General features: G+C 40.7%; 1 protein-coding gene across 7 annotated transcripts in view; it reads right to left on the bottom strand.

The window, feature by feature from the left end:
- Positions 1-22,456, bottom strand: part of SLC25A13 (solute carrier family 25 member 13) — a 187,487-nt gene that overhangs the window by 21,979 nt on the left and 143,052 nt on the right. For all 7 annotated transcript variants that reach the window (XM_053553990.1, XM_053553991.1, XM_053553994.1 and 4 more), the window contains one exon: positions 9,218-9,358. In XM_053553990.1, the coding sequence (XP_053409965.1) occupies positions 9,218-9,358 (141 nt within the window). The remainder of the gene's footprint in view (positions 1-9,217; positions 9,359-22,456) is intronic.

The following is a 22,456-nucleotide window of genomic DNA, read 5'->3' as shown; positions in this document are numbered from 1 at the left end:
TATAGTCCCAGCTACTTAGGAGGCTGAGGCAAGAGGATTGTTTGAGCCTAAGAGTTGGAGGTTGCTGTGAGCTATGATGCCACTGCACTCTGAGAGTGACAAAATGAGACTCTGTTTCAAAAAATCAAATGAACAAAAAAAAACTTCATACTGTTTTCCATAGTGGCTGTAGCACTTTACATTTCCACCAACAAAGATTCTAATTTGTCTACATCTTTGCTGACACTTGCCAGCTTTGTGCTTTGGGTAACAGCTATCCTAACACGTGTGAAGTGATACCCTAGTGTGGTTCAGATTTGCATTTTCCCCATGAGTAGTGATGTTGAACATTCTTCCACATGCTTTTTGGCCATCTGTATGTCTTTTTTGAAAAAATGTTTATTAAGTCCTGTGCTCATTTCTGTAATCAAGTTTTTTTTTTTTTTTTTGTTCCGCTATTGAGTAGTAGGAATCTGTTATGCATTTTGGATATTAGCCCCTTACCAGATATATGGTTTGCACATATTTCCTTTCATTGCACAGGCTGTGGCACACAGTTATTTCTAAGAGAAGACGGTAGATATCATTTGGAGTAGCAACATGGCTTACTGCTCAGCCTGTGTCATTTTTACTGTTAATTCTGGTTAATGTCAGAGTTAAGAAAATAGAAGGCCTCTCTTGCTCCAAATGGGTAGTTTTAATTTCTATAATTTGAAGAGTTGATACAAGATCTTAAGTATCAAGTTCTTATTCTAAAAAGTAAAACAAATCAAAATCGAATCACTGTCCTATAACATCTAACTTTAGGAAAAATAACCACATAACCATGCTGGCCTAAGCTATCATGCATCCATGCTTTTTACTGTCATCTCAATTCTTTTCTTCTTCATTCATTGTCCCAAATGACACCAAACCTGCCAAATGCTCAGTATCTATGCTTAGCTTGTAGCCTTGTTTTGAAATTTCCCCAAAGATCTAAGTTATCAGGCATGTACACACTCTCTCCTATCTAGCTCAACATATCTTTCTGCGATAGTTCAGATGTCAAAGAAAGATTATATTGCATTGGAAACTCAGCCTCACACCTACTTACAGGGTATGTGACCTTGAACAAATTACCTAAATCCATCAAGTCTTTCTTTCCTCAGCTGTACCTTGGGGCGTAAAAAGCAATAGTTCCTGCCCCATGGGCTGTAGTGAGGATTAAATGATGTAAAGGAAATACCATTTTTTACCCCCCTTGGGACAGAGTTTCACTTTGTCCCTCTCGGTAGAGTGCTGTGACATCACAGCTCACAGCAACCTCAAACTCTGGGGCTTAAGTGATTCTCTTATCTTAGCCTCCCACACACTATACTGAAATATTGATATGGGTACAATCTGTGTGTGTGAGAGAGATACTAACATAAGTAGAAAGGGCTTTGTTAATTCTTCAAGGTTATGTAAAACCTTAACCCTCTTGCCTTAGTCCCTCCTTCTTGGGATTAAGGAAATACAGGTTTAAGTCTAGGCCCCAGCAGAGCAAGTGCTCGATAAACATTAGCTCTAATGAGCTTGTGATAACACACACACACAATTCTCAACCTGGACTCCATCTGCACTTGTCTCTAGGAAGTTCTAAGCACCATCTTTGGACGCTCCGATCTTTCCATCTTCAGTGACTTTTTCTCCTTTCACAGAAAGATACGTTGAGCTAGATAGGAGAGAGTGTCTACAGACAGACACTGTTCTCCCCATAAAATTAAAACAAACAATAAACTCTCAACCTCTTCTCCCTCCATCCTCAAACACTATCCTTCAAACTCTACTTTTTCATCTAATTGCTATACTCTTTGTTTTCCTTCACAGTAAAACCTTTAGTTTGAAAGGTTTGATATCTGTTTACTCTTCCTCATGAAATTGACTTCTTAAAGATAACCACTGACCTTCATCTTTAAGTTCAAAGTCCCTTCCTTGCCCTTTGCTGCCTTTGGTTTCTGCAGCACTACTTACCTGCTCCTCCGTGCCTCCCAGCCCATTCCTCCACTAGCTTTCACAAACTGTTTACACTAGTTCTACACCGGACAGTGCTTCTGCTCTTCCCTCCACCCACCCGTACTTCTTTATGCCACCTAACTATGGGTGGGCTCTTGAGTTCCATCACAGGTTTCCCTCCAGCTTGGAGATCTTAACCAACCTCATGGCTTCATGTGCATTTGCAGCACTCATCCCCCTGACCCACCCTTGTCTTAGATTCAATATGGTGGGGTAAGAAACACACTGGACAGGGAGTCAGGAAACTTGGTCTCAGACTCAGCCCTGCACCTACCTACTCAGGTCACTTAGCTAGATCTCAAAAAATTTGTAAGCCTCTATTCTCCAATTATAATGGTAATGATGATTAGAAGGTCTGTTAAAGCTTTCTTGCAGCCTTCTCAAAAATTCCAAATTCTAAAGTTAATTATCACCATCCATTACAGGTGCTCCAGTCTGAGACTTGGGAGCCACCTTTTAATTGTCCTTTCATCACTTCTCAGAACTTTGTGAGATTAACTCTCAAATATCTTTCAAATATATCTCCCTCATTATCCCTACTGCCGCTGCCATGGTCTAGGTCAGTATCCCCCACCCCACATCCTCCTACAGTCTTCTCTGCCTTCAGTCTGGCTCTCCCACACAAACTGGATCAGGCCAAATGTCTTCAGTGATGACTCACCATTCAAGGCCATCTCGCCTTCAGAGAGTCTTCCTGGCCTGTTGGGGAAGCACCCCCAAACTACATCATAAATTCTTTCCCAGTGACTGCCAGGATGAGAGGACGAGGGGAAAATAAAGAGTCAAAGACACCAGAAGAAAGTTTCAAAAAGCTGGGCTGGGTGATTGACTGTCCATCTCCAAATGTGGGGACTGGTGGAAACCTCTAACTCTGGGCTAGTTCCGTTTTTATTACATACATCACTGTTTTAATCATCAATCTAATGGGGAAGGCTAAACCCTTACGTCATGCTTCCAGCTGGGCTTGCATTTTCAGACCAAAGTATTTCTTTAACTAGCTACCTGAATTAGAAAGATTTACCTCTTACTTTCATTACTCTAAGTTATTTATGATCTTAACCCCATCGGAGCATGGGACAGGGAACACAGTCCAGGAGCAGGATGTCAAAGCAGATCCCAGTCAGACCACGCACACAAATCTCAAGAGTGGCGATTAAGCCCTGGGAAAACCTGTGGACAGGTGAGCTGGCATTGCTGCCAATACCGAAAAAACAGAAGAAAGGAGGCATTTTCCTCCTTATTGCTCTGAGAAACCTTTTCTCTCTTAAGCAGGTTTAGGTGCCCGCCTGTCTCCAGCATGTTCTGCATTCCCTTGCTACTTTCCTAACTCCCCGAATGCACTCACTCCCCCAGAGAGGGCAGCCCTGGGCCAGCCTTGTCTCTCAGTGCTCAGTGACCTCTGAACCCAGTCCCGCTGGAGGTGGGGTGGAGTTCTGTTAAGACAGTTTGTTTGAAAATGCCAGGCTGGGATCACACCTGCGGTGCATCTTACAGGGGTATTTGCGAAACTTGGTAAATGTAGAATGTAAATGTTTTGGCACAGTAACTGAGATAACGCCGGAAAGGCTATGTTAACCATTGTGATGAAAATGTGTCAAATGGTCTATGAAGCGAGTGTATGATGCCCCATGATCATATCAATGTATACAGTTATGATCTAATAAAAAAAAAAAAAAGAAAATGCCAGGCTGGGCACTTTGCAACAGAATTGAGGCTCCTGGTGTTGCTACTGTGGTCTGAAGGCGAGTGTGGTTTTCTCAATCCACTTCTCTCCTCTTTTCCCCATTGCCCATCACCTGCAATCATTTTCTTAATTCAATTCCTAACTTACTTACAATAAACAATTGAAAATTGGTTTTAACCTTATTAAATCATTATTTCTAGCAATGCAAGCACATCAAGATAGGACTCTTCCCTCAAGTACCCACACTGGCCTCCTTGCTGTGGGCCAGTTCTCCCTTTCTTACAGCCCTGTACACACCCCCCCCACACACAGCTCTTCTCTGCTGCATATACGTTGCATCCTAAAGGTCTATTTACTTAGCCAGTTGCCCCCACAAGGTGGTAAAAAGCCCTTATATAACCCTGTCATATGTTAAATTGATAAACTGAGGAAATTTGATGAAATCTATTAACTCAAAAAAAAAAATGCACATACCATTTGACCTAACAACTTCATTGCTAGGAATTCACCCACTGCAAACATTCACAAAATTATGCCAAAATATACACACGGATGCTCACCACGGCGTTGCTTATAATATCCCTAACCTGGAACCAACAGAAATACTCATTGATAGGAAACAGTTTAAAAAAAAACTTGAAAATTTTTATACAACTATTAAATAAACTGAGGAAAGTACTTTTAGATATATGTTTAGAAAGAGTCTACTTGAGTTAACACACACACTATATTGAAATATTGATATGTATAACATCTGTGTGAGAGAAATACTAATGTCAGTAGAAAGGGCTTTGTTAATTTTTCAAGGTTATGTAAAACCTTCAGCAGTGGCTATCCTTTGAAGAGAATGGACCAGTAAGAGGCAAAGATAGAATTTTACTTTCCTTTATATGCCTTTTTCAATTACTTGATTTTTTTCAAAATATAAACTTGTATTTTATTTTAAAAATAAAAAAAATCAAACAAAATACCTTTGAGATAACAAGCAGAATAAACAAGAATGTGCTGATGGATCATGACTTGCCTTCTGAATTTATGGACAATAGCTCCAATGATTCATTTATACACACACATTTATGAACACACAAACACAAGATTTGTATGTACAGATGAAAAACATATTTGAATACTCTGTCAAATACAGTGGTACAAAATAAATGCCTTTGATTAGAATGCAACAAACAGAGTCCTCATTTCTATGTGACCTTCCAGGTTAGAGCCAATCTTTAACTCATGATAACAGAATTTGAAAACTGTTTCCAACAATGCTTGAAGGGTCTCGCTGCCATTGCTTCACTGACCATGTTTGTCCTCAAAAAGGGGCATGACCTGTTTCACTGCTTGCTAATGAAACATCTTTTGGCCTGTATTGGCTGTGCTGCTGCCATTAATGTTAAATGGCAAACTTCACTCTATTCCTAAAGTATAATTCTTCCCCTCTTAAAGTTTTGATGGCTCCTGTGGAAAAGGTAATATTCAAAAGGAGATGTATGCAACTTTCTTTTCTATGTCGAAATTTATTTGATTTATTTTATCCTTTGAGGGGCATCAGGGGCTTATGCAATAAAACAAAAGCAAACTAGGGAAAGGGAAATACATCCTCATATGTTGTTAAGCAGTGTATGTTATGGATTTTTTTCCCCTTAACTGCATTATATTCAAATATAACTTCAAAGGTAATTAATTAGTCTGCCTTTACTGAAATAAAACACCTATCCCTAGTGCTATAACTAAATCTCTAAATGTTACCATTTTCGAGAGGGGGCCTTTGTTTACATTGTTCACTATATCTGCTCTAAACTATTTCTAACATTAGGAATGTGAAATGTTTACTGTTTCCCCTGCCTTATTTTTTCACTTGCAAATATACTTCTAAAGCATGTATTCTAATTGCCATTTACCAGGAAGTCAGAATAGTTTGGTATTTTGCAAGTCAATTCAGGAGAAAAAGAAAGCCTGGTTAAGTCCAATTTAGGCAAGGGGAAGCTCAGCAGGCCTAAACTCACAGATAGAGCCAACGACTCACCCCTCCGGGTCCTGATTATAATGTTAACAGCAACAACAATAGGGCCCAGGCAGGGAAAAGGAAGATTACCAGTCCCAACTAAAACTAGGACAGTGGTTCTCTATTTAAAGACCCACCTGGAGGAACACATACTAGGTTTAAAAGTACCTTATTAGGTCACTCCCGGTCACGTGCACTTTTCTTCCCATCCCAGAATAGAAACATGGAGAAAAGCTCTATTAACAAGAAACACTACCCTGAAACAAAAACACATCAAACCACCCAGCAACGCACAAGCAGTGATGGTGCCTAGAAGGATGGCTCTTATCCTGCTAAGTTGATTTCTGGCCAACGAAGGATGTGGTGGGGAGGTGGGGAGGTAGGGAGAGGGGTGTATGTGAGGTGGGGTAGGCCTGGAGAAGGGAGGTTCACAAGAAACAAAGCCTGAGGCTAAAAGGGGATCAGGAGTGGTACTGTAAGAGGAGCCCAAGTTACAGCCAGAGAAGGTGAATGGAGGGTAGCTGATACTGATGGCCAGCAGGAAGGCAGAGATTGCCAGGTCACTCTCTCTTGCAATGAAATCCAGTTTTCAGAAGCTTAAAGAGTTGCTGCCTTTACTTGGTAATTACCCATCCAACAAAAAGGGCTTGGAAGGCATCACTGAGCCCCATGGAATGCCTCTGAACTAGATTAAACCACTACACTAGTAATTAAATTAACTTTATATGGGAGCGCTCTCTTGCTCAAACTTGAGCAATCCTGCTCATTTCAGGAAAGCAATTTTAGCACAAAAGTAGAAACAAGAAACTTCTGAGCCTCAATTTCAGCTCAGATACCATGGTTGGCAGCCTCTGTTCATCTAACTACAAAATCAGGATACGATCTACTTCCAGGGAGTGTTAAAGGGGATTAAGATTATGAACTAATGCGAAGATGAAAAGCAGTAAGTCTCAATCTTGTATCATTTGCAGGTAGTTTAACAGTCTGTTTCTGTATTAGCAAACAAGTTTTTACCATCTCATCCAGCTAGACATGTCGATAACAGCCATTGCCACAGTACCTAAGTGCTTTCTACCAGACGACCCGTTGAAAGACTGCTTGGCGTCCTGTCAAAATGACATGCTGCTACATTGTATAATAGATGCAAGAGCCTAAAAATTTAGAAAGACGACGGTTTTTCTTCAAATTGATCAATGCTATGCCTTATGACAATACTGTTTATTCTTTTACAGCTGTGTAATAAACTGGTAAGCAAAATAGCTACGGAACATTGTGTTCTGCTGCACAATCACAGACTGAGCGTTTTAAGAGTTACTTTAAAAAGTCAGCATGTTTATTCCTAACCACTCAACGCCCAAAAACTACATATAAGGCAAGTTTTCTCCACAAAATTAATCCCAGGAAAGAGGGCTTCACACTACCTTTGATTTGTACAAAGTCTCAGATTGTGGGGTACTCTTCCAATCACTTGACCTTAAAAAGTACAGAGTACCATTTTGGGGAATGCAGATTCACCTGGAACAACATCAATTATAACTAATTGTGGATGTTTACCAACCTTACCTGCAGAACTCAGGTTAAAAAGAAAAGAGTAAAAAAAGTATTCCTGGAGGGTGGGACCTCACAAATGCTATGTTGAATGTCAAAACAAGTCATTTAAAGTTCACTCCAAAAAGCAATAGGGTAAGATGCTATATTCATCTCCATTCGTGATGAATTGGGAAAAGGAAAAAAGAATGTCATGTGTCTATGGGATAAAAATTTCCATTTCCAGAACAATATTGTACATAAAGATCAGAAGTGTTTCGGCTTGCAAAATGGGAACACAAATGAAGGCAATGTACTCTGCAGAAGCACATGAACAGACAATCCAAAAAATAGATTCAATGGTCCTCATGAGGCTGATTCAAAATACATATAATTTGAAATATTTTTGATGTATATATAGAAAGAAAACATTAATTTTATACATTGTATGTATCTCTGTGCAAATAAAAGGAACAATTTTTAAGTAGACATTTGACTTTTTTCTCTATATCACTAAAAGTTTATTCAAGGTGGTATAAAATTGTTTTTAAATGTCTTCTCACTGAAAAATGGTGAGCATCTCACGTTTGACGTGGCCTTATGGCTGGGTTACTGTATTCCATTATACGTTTGGCAGAAGAGTATGAATAACAAATTTCAAGAATCCTCTAAAAGTTAGGTTTTGAAATCATTCTGAAAAACCATTTTTCTAAGTGAAAAATAGTTAGGACTTTTCAGGTTAATCAAAACAAGGCATTCATCTATATAGGAAACATGGTTAGGACAAGATGTATAGGACCAGAAAATAAATTCCTGACCTAATGCGGCCTTCTCCGTCCATATGTTGAACTCAGCGTGTCTCCTGACAGATGGAACCCTGGGACTCTTGCATCTGTCCTTCATGAAACTCAGCACTAAGAATTAGGTTTCTGCATGAATAACAAATCTGAAGCTCCAGCCAGTGCTGCTGCCAACAGCTGTGCTGAACAGCTCTAGAGGGGGCTGTTCACATCATAGTCATTCTGGATTTGTGTAATTATAAGTCAGTTTTTAAAAAATTATTACAAAAAAACAGTGTATCACAGCTGTATACATTTTTAGGATGCATGTGATGTTTTGGTACAGGCATACAATACGAATTAATCAAATCAGGCTACTTGGGGTCTCCATCGCCTTAGGCATTCATCATTTCTTTGTGTTAGGAACATTCCAATTCCACTCTTTTAGTTTTTATAAAAGTCTACCCTATCTTGTGGACTACAGTCACTTTGTTGTGCTACCAAATATTCTTCATTCTAAGTAACTAACTATAATTTTGTACCCATTAACCATCCCCACTTTATCCCTCCATCCAAGCTACCCTTCCCAGCCTCTGGTAATCGTCATTCTACGCTCTGGCTCCACAAGATCAATTGTTTTCAATATTTTGGCCCCATATAAGAATAAGAACATGTGAGATTTGTCTTTCTGTGCTTGGGTTATTTCACTTAACATTATGTCCTCCAGTTCCACTGATGTTGCAAATGGCAGGATTTCATTCTTTTTTGCGTCTATATAATATTCTATTGTATTTAAGTACCGCATTTTTTAAATCCATTCATCCACTGATAACCACTTTGATTGATTTCAAATTTTGGCTATGGAGAATAAACAAATAGCCTTTGGGAGTGCAGATATCTTTTCTATACCACATACTGAATTCCCTTCTTTTGAATATATACTATATACCTAGCAGTGGGATTGCTGGGTCAAGTAGTTTGATTTTTAGTTTTTTTGTATTCTCCACATAGTCACTCTAAAGGACAGGGTTTTTAGACAGACAACAGAAAGGGGGCACCTCCTTCTACTTGGTATAAAGATGCCCTATAAGCTCCAGCAGAAAGTCTTTCTCCAGATGTAGAAATGTAAAAAATTTATTTCATGCTGATCAATAGTTCCTACTTTAGGTGATGAGAAAATAATTAAATAAATGACTAAAAGAAAGTTACCTTGTAGATCCCAAAGAATCCCAGGTCCCGCACGACAGACAGTGCACTGACTCGGGGACCAGTGGTGATTTCTCCAGCCACTTGCAAACGGATCTTGACGATTTCTAAAGGATTTGTAAAAATCACCTGGGAGCCTCCTGCCTAAAGAGAAAAAATAAAAGCTTTAGGATCAAAGCAGAGAAATGGTAAGGTGGGCCAGGAAGGGAGGAACGATTATTCTTAAGGAGGCTCAGGATATTTTCTGCCTTCCAGAGACTATAGTTTCAGTCCTTGGCCCATCAATTTAAAGGGTGAGGGATTATGAGTGTGAATCAAAACACAGGTACTGCCTACGAAGCCATGGGTAGAGGCCTTACCTCCTTAACAGTGTGGCTGAAAGAGGGCGAAGACTAAGCCGAGACTTCTGTTGGCTCCCCAGAGTCCTTACACTACAATGACAGATATTCCTCAAAGTGCAAACAACTGCCACACAGGACTTGAAGCCAAAATGAAAAGCAGCTAGTATCCAAGTAAAGAGACACAGATCTGCCTCCCATAACAAGAAGGGGTGGGGGGGAGGACAAAGGTTCTAGAATGATGGATTCTGGCCATGATTCAAAAATTGCTGGAGAACACGTAAACTCAGATGAAAGCTATTTTTTTTCTTTGCTTAAAAAATCAGGTTGATCATCAAATATCATTTTGTGGCGTTACATAGTCTTATAATTGTATGTGTACAGGGTGTCCATAAAGTTTGCATGTAGCTTCCTATGTTAAACTATTTAAAATGGCACACAAACTTTATGTCCACTCTGTATATTACCTGTATATTGTTTGTAATATACAAACAATTGCTCTTTTCATATAAGATAAAAGATATGTCAAAGTAGCAAAAATACACATTAAATCAATCATGGCCTAAACTTTGAACACCGTGTGTTATTTCATTCCAGCAATGGCTGGGTGCCATCTCTCTGAGATCATCAGCGAAATCTTTAAAGTGCACTATCAGGGAAATTGTAAGCTAGTTATTTCGAAGCTAAGCCCATATTTATTATAAGCAATTACATTTTTTCTTGCTGTACCTCAACTTGTTATTCCTTGTCACAAATGTATTAAACTTTTTATATCATCTGAACTATATTATATTAATTAGAGGTACTACAGGATGGTCTTTGAAATATTGTTTATAATAGCTGAAAATAAAAATTAAAAATATAAATATCCAAGGGTAAGGGATGGGAATAAATGAATTTGTGTACGTCCATGCACTGAGATACTATGCAGCCAATAAAAGTACTATGAAAAATGTACAATATATACTGTTAAGTAAAAACTTAAGTATGTTTAAAATGCTTGCATATCCCCCACCATTCCCTGCCACCATGTAGAAAAAGTATATAACAGTGGTGCTTTTGAGGTGATAGGATTATAAAGAATTTATTTTTTTCACTTTTTAGCTACATTTTTAATATTTCCCTATACCTACCTGTGTTACTTCTATAAAAAGTAAATACTTGGTCCAGGTGTGTTGGCTCATGCCTGTAATCCTAGCACTCTGGGAGGTCAACATAGGGGTACTGCTTGAGCTCAGGAGTTCAAGACCAGTCTGAGCAAAAGTGCGACCCCATTTCTACTAAAAATAAAAAAATTAGCTGGGGTTGGTAGCTCATGCCACCCCCATGGAAGGCTGAGGCAGGAGGATTTCTTAAACCCAAGGATTTGAGGTTGCTGTGAGTTATGATGCCATGGCACTCTACCCACAGTGACAGAGTGAGTGAGACTCTGTCTCAAGAAAAAAAAAATACATATTTGTACACAATTTATCTAAAACATGTAACAATGTTCCCAAAACAAATTAAAGAAAAATCTTCATTTACTAACTCTGTAAGGCAGATTGTTTTTCTAAGAAAGGGCCTTGGATGGTAGGAAGCCAAGGGCCGGATGACCCACCTAGAGGCTGGTGTGTCTTTCTGCTCCCTGCTCTACCGCTCAGAGCAGCTGGGCCTGTGCGTCCACTGCCGTGACCTTCAATGTACAGGAAGAACTGTCTGCTGTGTGCCATAGAGGGAGCTGTTTACGGCTCACAGAATGATGAGGTGAATCGGCTCTAGCCTGGTAACCATGTAAAGATTCTCACTGAACTTCTGGACCAGAGCTGTCTTCATATGAAACGACACAAAGAGATTTTCAAAAATGAATACAAGTTAAAGATGTAAAGACTGTCTTATGAGAGGCAGAATTGCAGAAAAAGATGCACTGGATTGGAGTTAGGCTGAGGGCTGATTTTTCAAAGCTCAAAAAGGAGTAAGACCAGCTTGACCGGGGTAAAATGGGAAGTAATCAGAAAACACCAATCCCCTTGGAGAACGAGGAGGCAGGCGGGGGCCGCTGAACATCCCGTGTGAGACGGAACTGCATTTCTCCTGTTTGCCAAACCATCTCGCTGACTGTGCAGATCAAAGGGACGGAGTATGGGCAGCAGCAGGCACGGGGCTCCAGACAGCTGCTGCCCCAGACGTGTTGCTTCTTCCTTCTCATTACTGTCACTGGTCATAATGGAAGGCAGTGAATGACCTCTGGACCCCGCTCCAGAGAGACAAATGAGTAAGAATTTCTGCATCTGCCCTTGTTAAAAATTTCCCTGTGAGATTCTTATGTGCAGTGGGGGTAAGAATCCCTGCACTATACCATCTCTAGAAGCCCTGTCAATTCTAAGAATCAGTTTAATAGGCTTCCTTCAACCTGTAAGGTTTAATCCCAGCCCTCTGTATTATTTCAGAGAGTAACTCTTTTTTTTTTTTGACAGAGTCCTGTTCTGTCACCTGGGCTAGACCGCAGTACTGGCCTCATAGTTCACTGTACCCTCAAACTCCTGGGCTCACTAAGCCCAGCTAATTTTTCTATTTTTAGTAGAGACTGGGTATCACTCTTGCTATCAAACTCCTAAGATCCAAAGATTCTCTGCCTCTGCCTCCCACAGTGCTAGGATTACAGGCCTGAGCCACTGTGCCCAGCCCAGAAAGTAACTCGTACATGTTTTGTATCTGATTTCACAACACAATTTTTCTACATATCCAAGTGGTGCCATTATTAAAGGGTACAATTCTTAGGTACAGACTTTTTGCTTTATTATCTCATATCTTTAATAATATCTGCAAAAGTTATCATTACATACAATAAGAACTTTTCCTTAATTCTTGACTCCAAGCCAATCTATAGATAACAATTCCTTTCAAATAGCAAAGTGGATTCTCATCGCTAAGGACGATGCAAGAATCAAACCCACTCCATTGGATGCATTGGAAAGAAAGAGTATAGTGGGTATAGTGAAACCAAGAAAAAAATAACTGCCGAGAAAGATTCCCGGGGTTGGAGTCTGAGCTCTGGTGAACACAGAAAGAATTTACAGACTCAAAGTAGCGCATTATAAAGGTGATGAAGATAAAACGGGCCCTTTGACGTCAAGCTGGAAGGAAATGAGAGACTCCAAGGCACCAAGGGAAGATGCTTATCATCTGATGGCAGGGTCTGGGCATCACCACGACCTGAGCCCTGCGCGGCACACTGCCTGCTGTGCTTCTGACTCCTGCCCTATTATCCATTCACAGCACCTTGGACCATGTCTTCCTTTGCAGAGATCAAAGATAGCCGAATCTACAGACAACGGACAGGAACACCTATTGTGCCCAATGTCTTTGTGTCCCTCATCACTTGAGAGCTCTGGCTGTGTGAAGATACTGGTTTTCTTGTGTGTGCAATTTTGTTGCAAACCATTTCCATGTGACTCTTTGGAGTCTGTGGCAAGTAGGACACAGGCAGATTTCCCAAATTGAACTGGCTCAGGGTGGCAGGTTCTATTTATAGAGGGAACACGAACATCTCTACACGTTTCCTGGGATAGTCTTTGTTCTGAAATCTTAGTTACTATCTAGTATTTGAATCCATCTAAAGGAGACATGCACACAACTATTACAAACTCACTTCTGCTACTTGACCTTTCATTTACATATTTATTCACCAAATATTTACAAGCAACCACGTTCTGAGTTTGGCTTCCGAACTATAAGGATACAGATGAATCAGGAAGTATTCCTGTTCTCCAGGAGCTTGAAGTAAGGGTAGGGGTAAAAATATTCATCAAGTAACCATTACGGGCTCTTAGGGACTATTTTGCAGGTATTATCTGTCTTTAGTCCACTCAGGAGATGCTCTTTCTAGATTTTACACACAGAGATTAAAGCAACTTTTATGGGCTGAACTGTGTTCCCAAGTACCCCCAAGTATGTGACTACATTTGGAGATAGAGCTTTTAAAAGGGGATTTAAGGTAAGATTAGATTTTAGGGAGGGCATTAAGCCAATCTAACTAGCATTCTTATAAGAAGAGAAAATTATGACACAGTTGTGTTAGGACACAGGAAGGAAACCATCTCAGGACACCAGGAAAAGGTGGCCCATTGTAAGCCAAGGAAGGAGACTTCAGAAAAACCAGCCCTGGCAACACCTCGATCTTGGACTTCTGGCCTCCTAAAATGTGAAAAAGAAAAATAAATAACTTCTGTTGATTAAGCCACAGTCTGTGGTGTTTTGGTGGCCTAGAATACAAATATAGCAATTTATCCAGGGCTACACATTCAGAAAACAGACTCAGGGTGGCAGATTCTATTTATAGAGGGAACACGAACATCTCTACACGTTTCCTGCGAGTTCAATAATGGTATGCCTCACAATGACAAAAAATGGCACATAAGAAAAAATAATAACACATGATAAGTGCTAAGGACAAGACAGATCAATATGGCAGCTCAAAGGAGGGCAGGATTCATCCTGGCTGGGACGTTCTGGCAGGCGGTGAGACATGTAAGGTCAGATGCGGACAGGGGACGGAGTGTGACTAGGATCTCAGTAGTCCAGTCTGAGAACGATACACAGGCACAGAGACTAGGGTGGGACAGTGATAAACCCCACACGACTCTGTCAAGTGGAATTTTAATAGGGATGGTAATTACCATGAGATTGACATCATCTACCAGCATTTACTGAGTGCTTACTATGTACCAGAGATTATACCCAGAGTTTTATAAAAAAAGTTTTTTTGGTTCTTCATAACATCGTCAGCTAAGTAATAACATTATCCTTATATGTGAACAGACGGAGGCCAAAGAAAGTAAAGGAGTGTATTTAACTGGCATGGAGTCACACAGCCAAGAAGGTGGAGCTTGGATTTAAAGGTGGACTTGCTGGACACCAGGGCCTAAGCACCCACTCACACTCCCCATCATGGCACCATGAAGGAACCTTCTTCCTTTTTCAGTGGCATAGGAAGAGCATGAAAGAAGGGGGTTGAAACAAGACTTCTGGGGCCAAATCCTGGAAGGTTCAGGACACTCTTGAAAAATGGGGCTGAATTCTGGAGGTGGTGTGTGCCAGCGCATAGCAGAGAGAGCTGGTAAGTATAGTTTAGGAGCTGTAGAGCTATTATCTATGTCTTAGGAAGACACCAGGCAGCAGAGAGGAGGGAGAGCTTTCAGGTAAGGATAACAACTCCGGTGTTAGCAGACCAGGTGAGAGATCAAAGGCCAGAACTAGAATGACACAGTGCTGAGGTGAGGGTGGGAAAAAGGACCAATAGGATTTGGACATAAAATGGGGGGGGGGGAGGAGTGGGTAAGCTCACAGAAAGGCCCCTAGTTTTTGCATGTGTGTAAGAGGAACAAAGGGTTATGAAGAGGAATGACTCGTTGAGAAGGCAGTGGGAGGGCGAGCTGGGAGTTAAGGACGAAAACACAGACAAGGGCGTCCGTCCACACATAGAACTGAAGGCAGGTGCCTGTGGGAACTGGGAAGAGGAGGAAGAAAAACCAAGAGGGATGAGAGACTTAAGAAGTGACCAGAAAGCTCTATTGTACACCAGTGGTACAGCAATCCAGGCACAGAAGTCAAGAAAGGGGCTCCCGCAGGGAGAAGGGGACACGGCCAACAATGCCTACTGACACAGGGAGACAAGTCCAGCTCATGTGACAGGGATTGGAAAGAGGGTGCTGGGGAATTATGTAACTGGCCCCGCACTGAACAAAATTTTAATGACCCCCATATAATCCTCTCCCTTAATTATGTAACCTTTGGAGTTGTTTCCCAGAAATGGTAGATTTTCCACAAGATAAAGGAGCTGAGATTCTAAAGGCCCCTGGAATGACTTTCTGAGCCCAAAATTCACTATCCCTCACAACCTGCCCCCAACACACAAAGCCTCTTGTTGGTTATACCACAACTTGCCCCAAGGCACATGGCCCTCCCTTTTAAAAACCCTAGGGATGGACTGGACGCAGTCCTTCACATTAACAATGCCCTGCTTCCTGGGCAATCCTCTTGGTCGCAAACACTGCATCTCTGTGCGATGAATAACTGAACCTAGATTGAAGCCCCGTTGAGGCTTCGACAATAATTAGATCTTGTGTGGTGTACATTTTTAGAGTTAGGGAAAATGAGAAAATGATAGTCGTTTATGACAGCAAGCAAGGCATATTGAAAACTTATTTAGGGCAATTAAGGAGAAGAGATCTAGGGGAAGAGAGAGTGAAGAAATACAACAGAGCTCAGTATAACTAAGCCACGCCTCAGCACACAGCACCAAGTCTGAGCAGAGGAGGACGAGGTGGAGGAGGAGGGCAGAGTGTGCGAAGCCTCTGGATTGACTTTAGCGACACATCCTGTCGCGATAAATTTGTGACTGAGCAGAAGCTGACAAATGGTGGTTGTCTTCACTTATGCTTTGAAAGAAAACAATTAAATGCCACAGGATTTGGGACAAGGAGAGATGACTAAATTGTGATGCACAAACCAAAATGATAAGAAAAGACTCCCTTAGGATCAATAGAAAAATAATAATCTGGCTCTCTCTATGAAGTCAGGGTAAAGTTAGTCTCATCGGCAGCGCATATGAAAAGATAAAGCAGCTGATCACTCTAAAGGCGAGTCCACAGGCAGGGGCTGATACATTCTGTTCCTCAACTCAAACCAGACAGACTGGGCTCTCTCTTAAGAACCTCCTGTGTGCGCACACCTCTGAAGAGGAGGAATGATTATGTTCAGTGCCATGTGGATTCTCACCCAGGCTATTACCAGGAACCCAAGAAGAACATGATCAGAATGAAGAAAAATATGGATGCTTTTAAGGGACATAAGGATTTGAATATTAGAGAAAAAATTATTGTTGCTAGACAAGGAGATACAAGGTTATAAAAACATCAATTTGCCTGCAAATTAATTAAAAATGCAAACACTGTAAAAATGTCAGTTTTCCCATAACAGTCAAATATTTTTAAAGTATCAATTTTTACCATAATTTAAAATCCAAAGCAATCCCCTTATCACGAATATCATGAACAGAGTCATGAAGACAATCTTGTGTCAGCACACATTCCCAAACATTTATAAAGTGTCCCAGATTTTTAAAGCTCAGCAGATTAGATAAATTAGGAGCTCCACATCCTCAGGGTCACTGAGTACCTCAAAGGTGTACAGGAAATGCTGTCGGTAGAACGGACGCCCTTCTATCTGCAGCTGGAGTCCCTCTGCCCCACTCACGTATCTGGCAATATCCTAACGAGTCACTGTGGTTGCTGGTCTTTTCCTTTCAAAGAGGATGGCTAGGGGATCAGTTTTGATGTGTTTCAGCATCAACCCCGTAAACTGTGAAGGAGTCCAATTCATCAGTCCTTCTGGGACAGTCTCCAGCTTCTACCAATTCTTGCTTCCCACAGTTCTCATCTTTTTCCTCCTGATTTATAGAGTACATAGTTGAGCAAGAGGTCCTATCTAACCGCGTCTCTTCCTCCCAGGGTGCCTCTCCTCCTCCTTTCTTTCTTTCTTTCATTTTCCTATGCACTAGCTATTCCAGTCCTTATGATCTTTATGAGATCTGGAGGCTGTAGCCCTTCTCCTAGCATGTGGTTCTGCTCATGGTTATCTGGCACTGATTATTTCTAGTCCCTCTAACAATGTGCACTACACACAAGCCTGTCCTCCAGATCCCTTTCTAGAAGGATGTGCTTTCCCAACTAATAGGTAGGGGTAGAGATCTGGAAGCTCACTTTTTTTTTGAGATACAGTCTCACTCTGTTGCCCTAGGGAGAGGGCTGTGGCTTCAAAGCTCACAGCAACCTCAAACTCCTGGGCTCAAGCAATCCTCTTGCCTCAGCCTCCTGAATAGCTGGGACTACAGGCACCCATCAAAATGTCCAGCTGGTTTTTCTATTTTTAGTAGAGACAGGGGTCTCACTCTTGCTCAGGCCGGTCTAGAACTCCTGAGCTCAAGCAATCCACTCACCTAGGCCTCCTAGAGTGCTAGGATTACAGGTGTGAGCCACCGTACCTGGTCTCGAAGCACACTTTTTAAAGAATAAATTATCCACCAGTGTCAACAGAAAGAAGATATAGCTGTAAGTCTTCAAGTGACTACAGTAGGCAAACCCTTTCTCTTCTTCCCTCCTTTACTCTCCTGGAGAAGCCAGAGCCAGACGCGGGCCAAGCACCTTTGATTTGGCAGGGGTACTGTCCTAATCTCGCCACAGATGTTATCATCTCCTTCATCCCCCATCATGCTGACATGGGCTATCTTACTCCTATCGTTCTGGAGATGAAATGGAAGCAAAGAATTCTGTTCAAAGCAGTGACAGAATGTGAACCCAGACTTGCCTGATTTCTAACTCAACCTCAGAAACATTACACTGATTTGCCTATTGTGAAAAAGCCTCTGCTTGAAAACATTCATTTTTGTTTTTTTCTTTCTTGTTTGAACAGAGTATCTGCCTGAAATTTTGGTTAATTTGATCACATGGACTAGAATTCTTATGACTTGGATAGCCTCTAAGAGATATAAATAAATTATTCAGACACATTAAAGTACATGGAAGGAAGATGTTTTTCTAGGTATACTATAATAGACTTTTATCAAATACATCAAATTTTTCTTTGTGGATTAGTCAATAAATCATGAGGAAGCCAGGCCAGTAGGCAGTAAAATTCCCAAATCATGCCAAACCTGAATCCTTAGGAAATAGTTTATACTCAAAAAATGTGTAACTGGTGACAATTTCAATTTTATTCAAATGGGACTGCAAAATAAGTACACTGGTGTAGGTTTTACCTACATATAGCAGTGTGGTTTAAGACAGGACAATGAATGCCTCGTGCGTCTACCAATACAAATGAGAGTACATATCTCCAGCTCCAGCTGTTGTGATTCCTGCCTGAAGTCCATGATCTTCATAAATTCACCTTTGCATCCAGGAGGGCTGAGAGCAACCAGAAAGGAAAACAGGACTGTGGAAGCCACAACTATGTCAGCATGAAGCCCACGCACCAAGCTTCTCAAACGAACAGCTCTATCGACACAAAGCATCATTATTTCCAAATGCTCTAATTTTACACAAGATATGGTCCTCCTGGCTCAAAGTAAATTATAGTTTTTTTCTTCTAATACACCCTCTCTGAAACGGGCTAGATAGAGTCTGCCAAGAACCTGAGATGTGGTTCCTATCACAGCTTTTTCTGCTCTGCGCTCAGATGCTTCAGTAACCTTGATTTCTTCTCTTCCTCACAATTTTGCCAAATTCATTTTGCCACATTCTACCATGATTTACTTCATTTTTGACACTTCTGATTCTGCATAGGAAACTTTACGACGCAAAGTAAGATAGCCGTTTCTTTTATAAAAACAGAATTTCAAGAAATCAAATATTTAGAAAGGGAATATAAGCCAAATTTCTAAGGTACTGTCTCATTTTCTCTAAGTATTCCGAGAACAGTGACATTCACTAAAATGGTAACACACTTTCTGTTCAACATTTGTGGACGAGTCAATTTTACAGTTATGCGTGCCTTAGCAATGGCTTGCCAAGTCTGTCTGTTCATTATCCTAACTGTAGGAAATAACAGCATCCTATATACATTATTTAAAGAACTGCTTCAGAAGCTCCAGTTCATATTTCCCTATGATCCATTTTCTTTCATCTTTATGAACAAAACAAGCCTTTCTCCAACATTTCTTTACTAGCTGAGATAATACCCCTGAACAGTCTTTCTTGGAACTGGGGGAGTTAAGTCAAAAGAATTTACAAGGTGAAAAAGCATGCTTTCTTATCATTTATCCCCCCAAACGATTTTAGTCAACACTCTAAAGAATACTCAGAGGATATTAATAGCCTAGCCAAAAAAAAAAAGAAAGAAAGAAAGAAAGCCCGTCTTCAGTTTGCTGTCCACTGAAAACATGGAGTATATTTTTTTAACATAGGGTAATTTCTGCTATATTTTACACTAAAAGCATTAAATATAACTGTAATTTAATCACCTTCCTTTAATTTGAATTCGCATGGTAGATACTTACAGCTACTTAAAAAATTAAGTGGCAAAATGTATATGAAGAATATGTATCTTGATATTTTAATTATGCTCAATTGAACGTACTTAGATTCAAAGTGCTTTTCACAAATGACATGTGCTAAGAATATCTAATTGCACACTGACATTCTAATATGTGTGCTTACATGTGTCAAAAATAGATTAATATGAAGTTATAGAATATAACTTTTTCAAACTAAAACCCAAATATATTATTTTGATTATCTGCATATAAACAAGTTTGTATCTACAATAGCGTCTATATTGGTAAATGTCTAGTGATTTACGTAACATTAAGATGAATACACAAGTGATGACAGTACTTGATATATGAGTAAATTAGAAAATAAGATTTCTTAAGAAATCTTAGCTTCGAGATTTTCCAATTACTCTAACTCAGTGTTAAATGGAGACATGAAAATAATTTGCACATACCGTAAGTTTTATATAGAAATACACATAAGCTAATAGATACAAAACAGATATTCAGCAGATAGCAGTGGATGGATGACATTAAAATATAGTGCCCAATAGCAATTACCTGGCGTTCACACCTGTTCACAAGTACTGAGGACAGGCACTGAGCAACCACACAGACAAGCTGGCACACATGGGGCTGGGAGGCCACTGACTCTATCCAGCTGGGAGGAAAATGTGTGTTGGTTCCAGTGCTTTCACAAGACATGTTATCACCACCCTACTGTCAGAACTTGAGTCCTAAGGTTGAGAGAACCTTGACTTAAAACCATGTGTCTGAAGAGAGGCTGAACTGTGTCTCTCAAAAATTCATATGTTGAAGAGACAGGGTCTTTAACGAGGTAATTAAGGGAAAGTAAGAGTCAGATGGCTGGTGTTCTTCATTCAATACAACTGGTGTCCTTACAAGAGGAGACTAGGACACAGAACAGAGAGACCGAGGGCTGACCACTGCATGAGACCATGTAAAAGCAGCCCACTGCAAGTCAGGAGCAGGACGCCGCTGAAGAAACCAAGCCTGCTACCATCTCGATCTTGGACTTCTACTCCCTGGCACTGTGAGAAAATACATACATACATACATATATATGAATTTTTTTTTTTAAGACAGAGTCTCATTCAGTCACCTGGGGTTGAGTGTCCCAGAGTCACCACTCACGGCAACCTCAAACTCTTGGGCTCAAGTGATCCTCTGTCTCAGCCTCCTGAGTAGCTGGGAATACAGGTACCCATCACAACACTGGCTATTTTATCTACTTTTAGTAGAGATGGATCTTGCTCTTGCTCAGGCTGATCTCAAACTCCTGAGCTCAGGCAATCCACCCGCCTCAGCCTTCCAGAGTGCTAGGATTACAGGTGTGAGGCACCACGACTGGCCAAGAGAAAATACATTTCTGTTATTTAAGTTACCTAGTCTGTGTATTTTGTTCTGGGAGCCCCAGCAAACTAATACACCAGGCTGGACTGCCCAACTAAACCCCCGTCTCTAAGCATAAAGCAACATATAGGATTTTTCTCCTTTGATTTGGCATATAAATCAAGTTCTTAAGTAAAAAATCTGTAACTAGATTATTAACTTTGAAAAAATAATAAAACAGACTCTTACCATTTAATTGTTTCTGAGACAGATACCAAACTGAAATGTCCGAATCATAATTTCTTAAGCATATGGTAAGGCAGTAAAAGGCTGTTCTGTTTACATGTTTTACAAACAGTAAGTTTCATATTTTCAGCTTCATGGGGTTTTAATAGGCTTACAGAAGCCTGGCCAAGAAACCAAAGTGGAATCTATTTGACTGACATTAAAAAGCAATTAAGTTCAGGCCTGTCAAATATGTTAACATTTGGGGTCTGCTTGTTATACATGTCTATTTTGACTACTACTACCAGAACCATTAAATGATTTACAGACCTTCAATGTCTAATGTACCTGAACTGTATGAAAGCTCTGACCCAATCTTTCTTCAGATTTTCACATCATAACAAACTCCTGCCTAGACATTAGAAATCCAGAAGGATGGCCCCATGTCTGAACCGTGTTGAGTCAAAAAACTTTGAGACTTTTTCAAAGAGGGGAAAGGGAGAAGAGAAAAGAGATACCTAGCTGGCTGAGTGGCCAGCATGAGTTGGACTTTCCTCTGGTAAGACGACATTTCTTAGCCACAAATGGCAGCCCTTGGCCTATCCTTAATTGTCTCAGTCTGTTTGGGCTGCTACAACAAAGCACACCGACTTCTGGAGGCTGGAAGGTGGAGATCAGGGGGCTTGGTTGGGATCTAGTGAGGGCTGGCTTCCTAGCTCACAGGTGCCACCTTCTCGCTGAGTCCTCACATGGTGAGTGGAGGGCATGGGTGAGAGAGCTCTCTGGGGTCCCTTTTATAAGGGCATAAATCCCAGTCATAAAGACTCAATCCTCAGAACCTAAGCACCTCCCAAAGGCCCAACCTCTTAATACCATCAATCTGGGAATTAGGTTTAAACATATGAAGCATGGGAGGAGATACACATTCAATCTCTAGCACCCATGAACCCTTAGCGCCATCAGCTGTTTCTTTTATTTTTGCCTTCAGTCCAAGTAGAAGTCATCTGGAAAAAGAGCTTCTCATGGGAGCAGGCAGGCAGAACTCCAGCCCAGGCCTACGCCTTAGCGAGCCCCACCCCTGGAAGACTTTCTGCGTGAGCTGTGATGGAACTGATGCCTCCTTAGCTATTTTGAAATCTCCAAACTTCGATATGGCCACGATTAGTATGTTTTGCTACTCACTGACTCCTTTTTTTATACGAATCCTTCATGATTATGTCATGATCATTTCACATATTAACCATTCAATATCTTTTCTACTTAAAATACAAACCATCTTAAATAAGCTATACCAAATGC

Source organism: Nycticebus coucang, chromosome 11 (genome assembly GCF_027406575.1).
Source record: "Nycticebus coucang isolate mNycCou1 chromosome 11, mNycCou1.pri, whole genome shotgun sequence".
NCBI classification, from domain to species: domain Eukaryota; kingdom Metazoa; phylum Chordata; class Mammalia; order Primates; family Lorisidae; genus Nycticebus; species Nycticebus coucang.
Note: the sequence above shows the minus strand (reverse complement) of the source record. Positions and strands in the feature narration are given on the sequence as shown.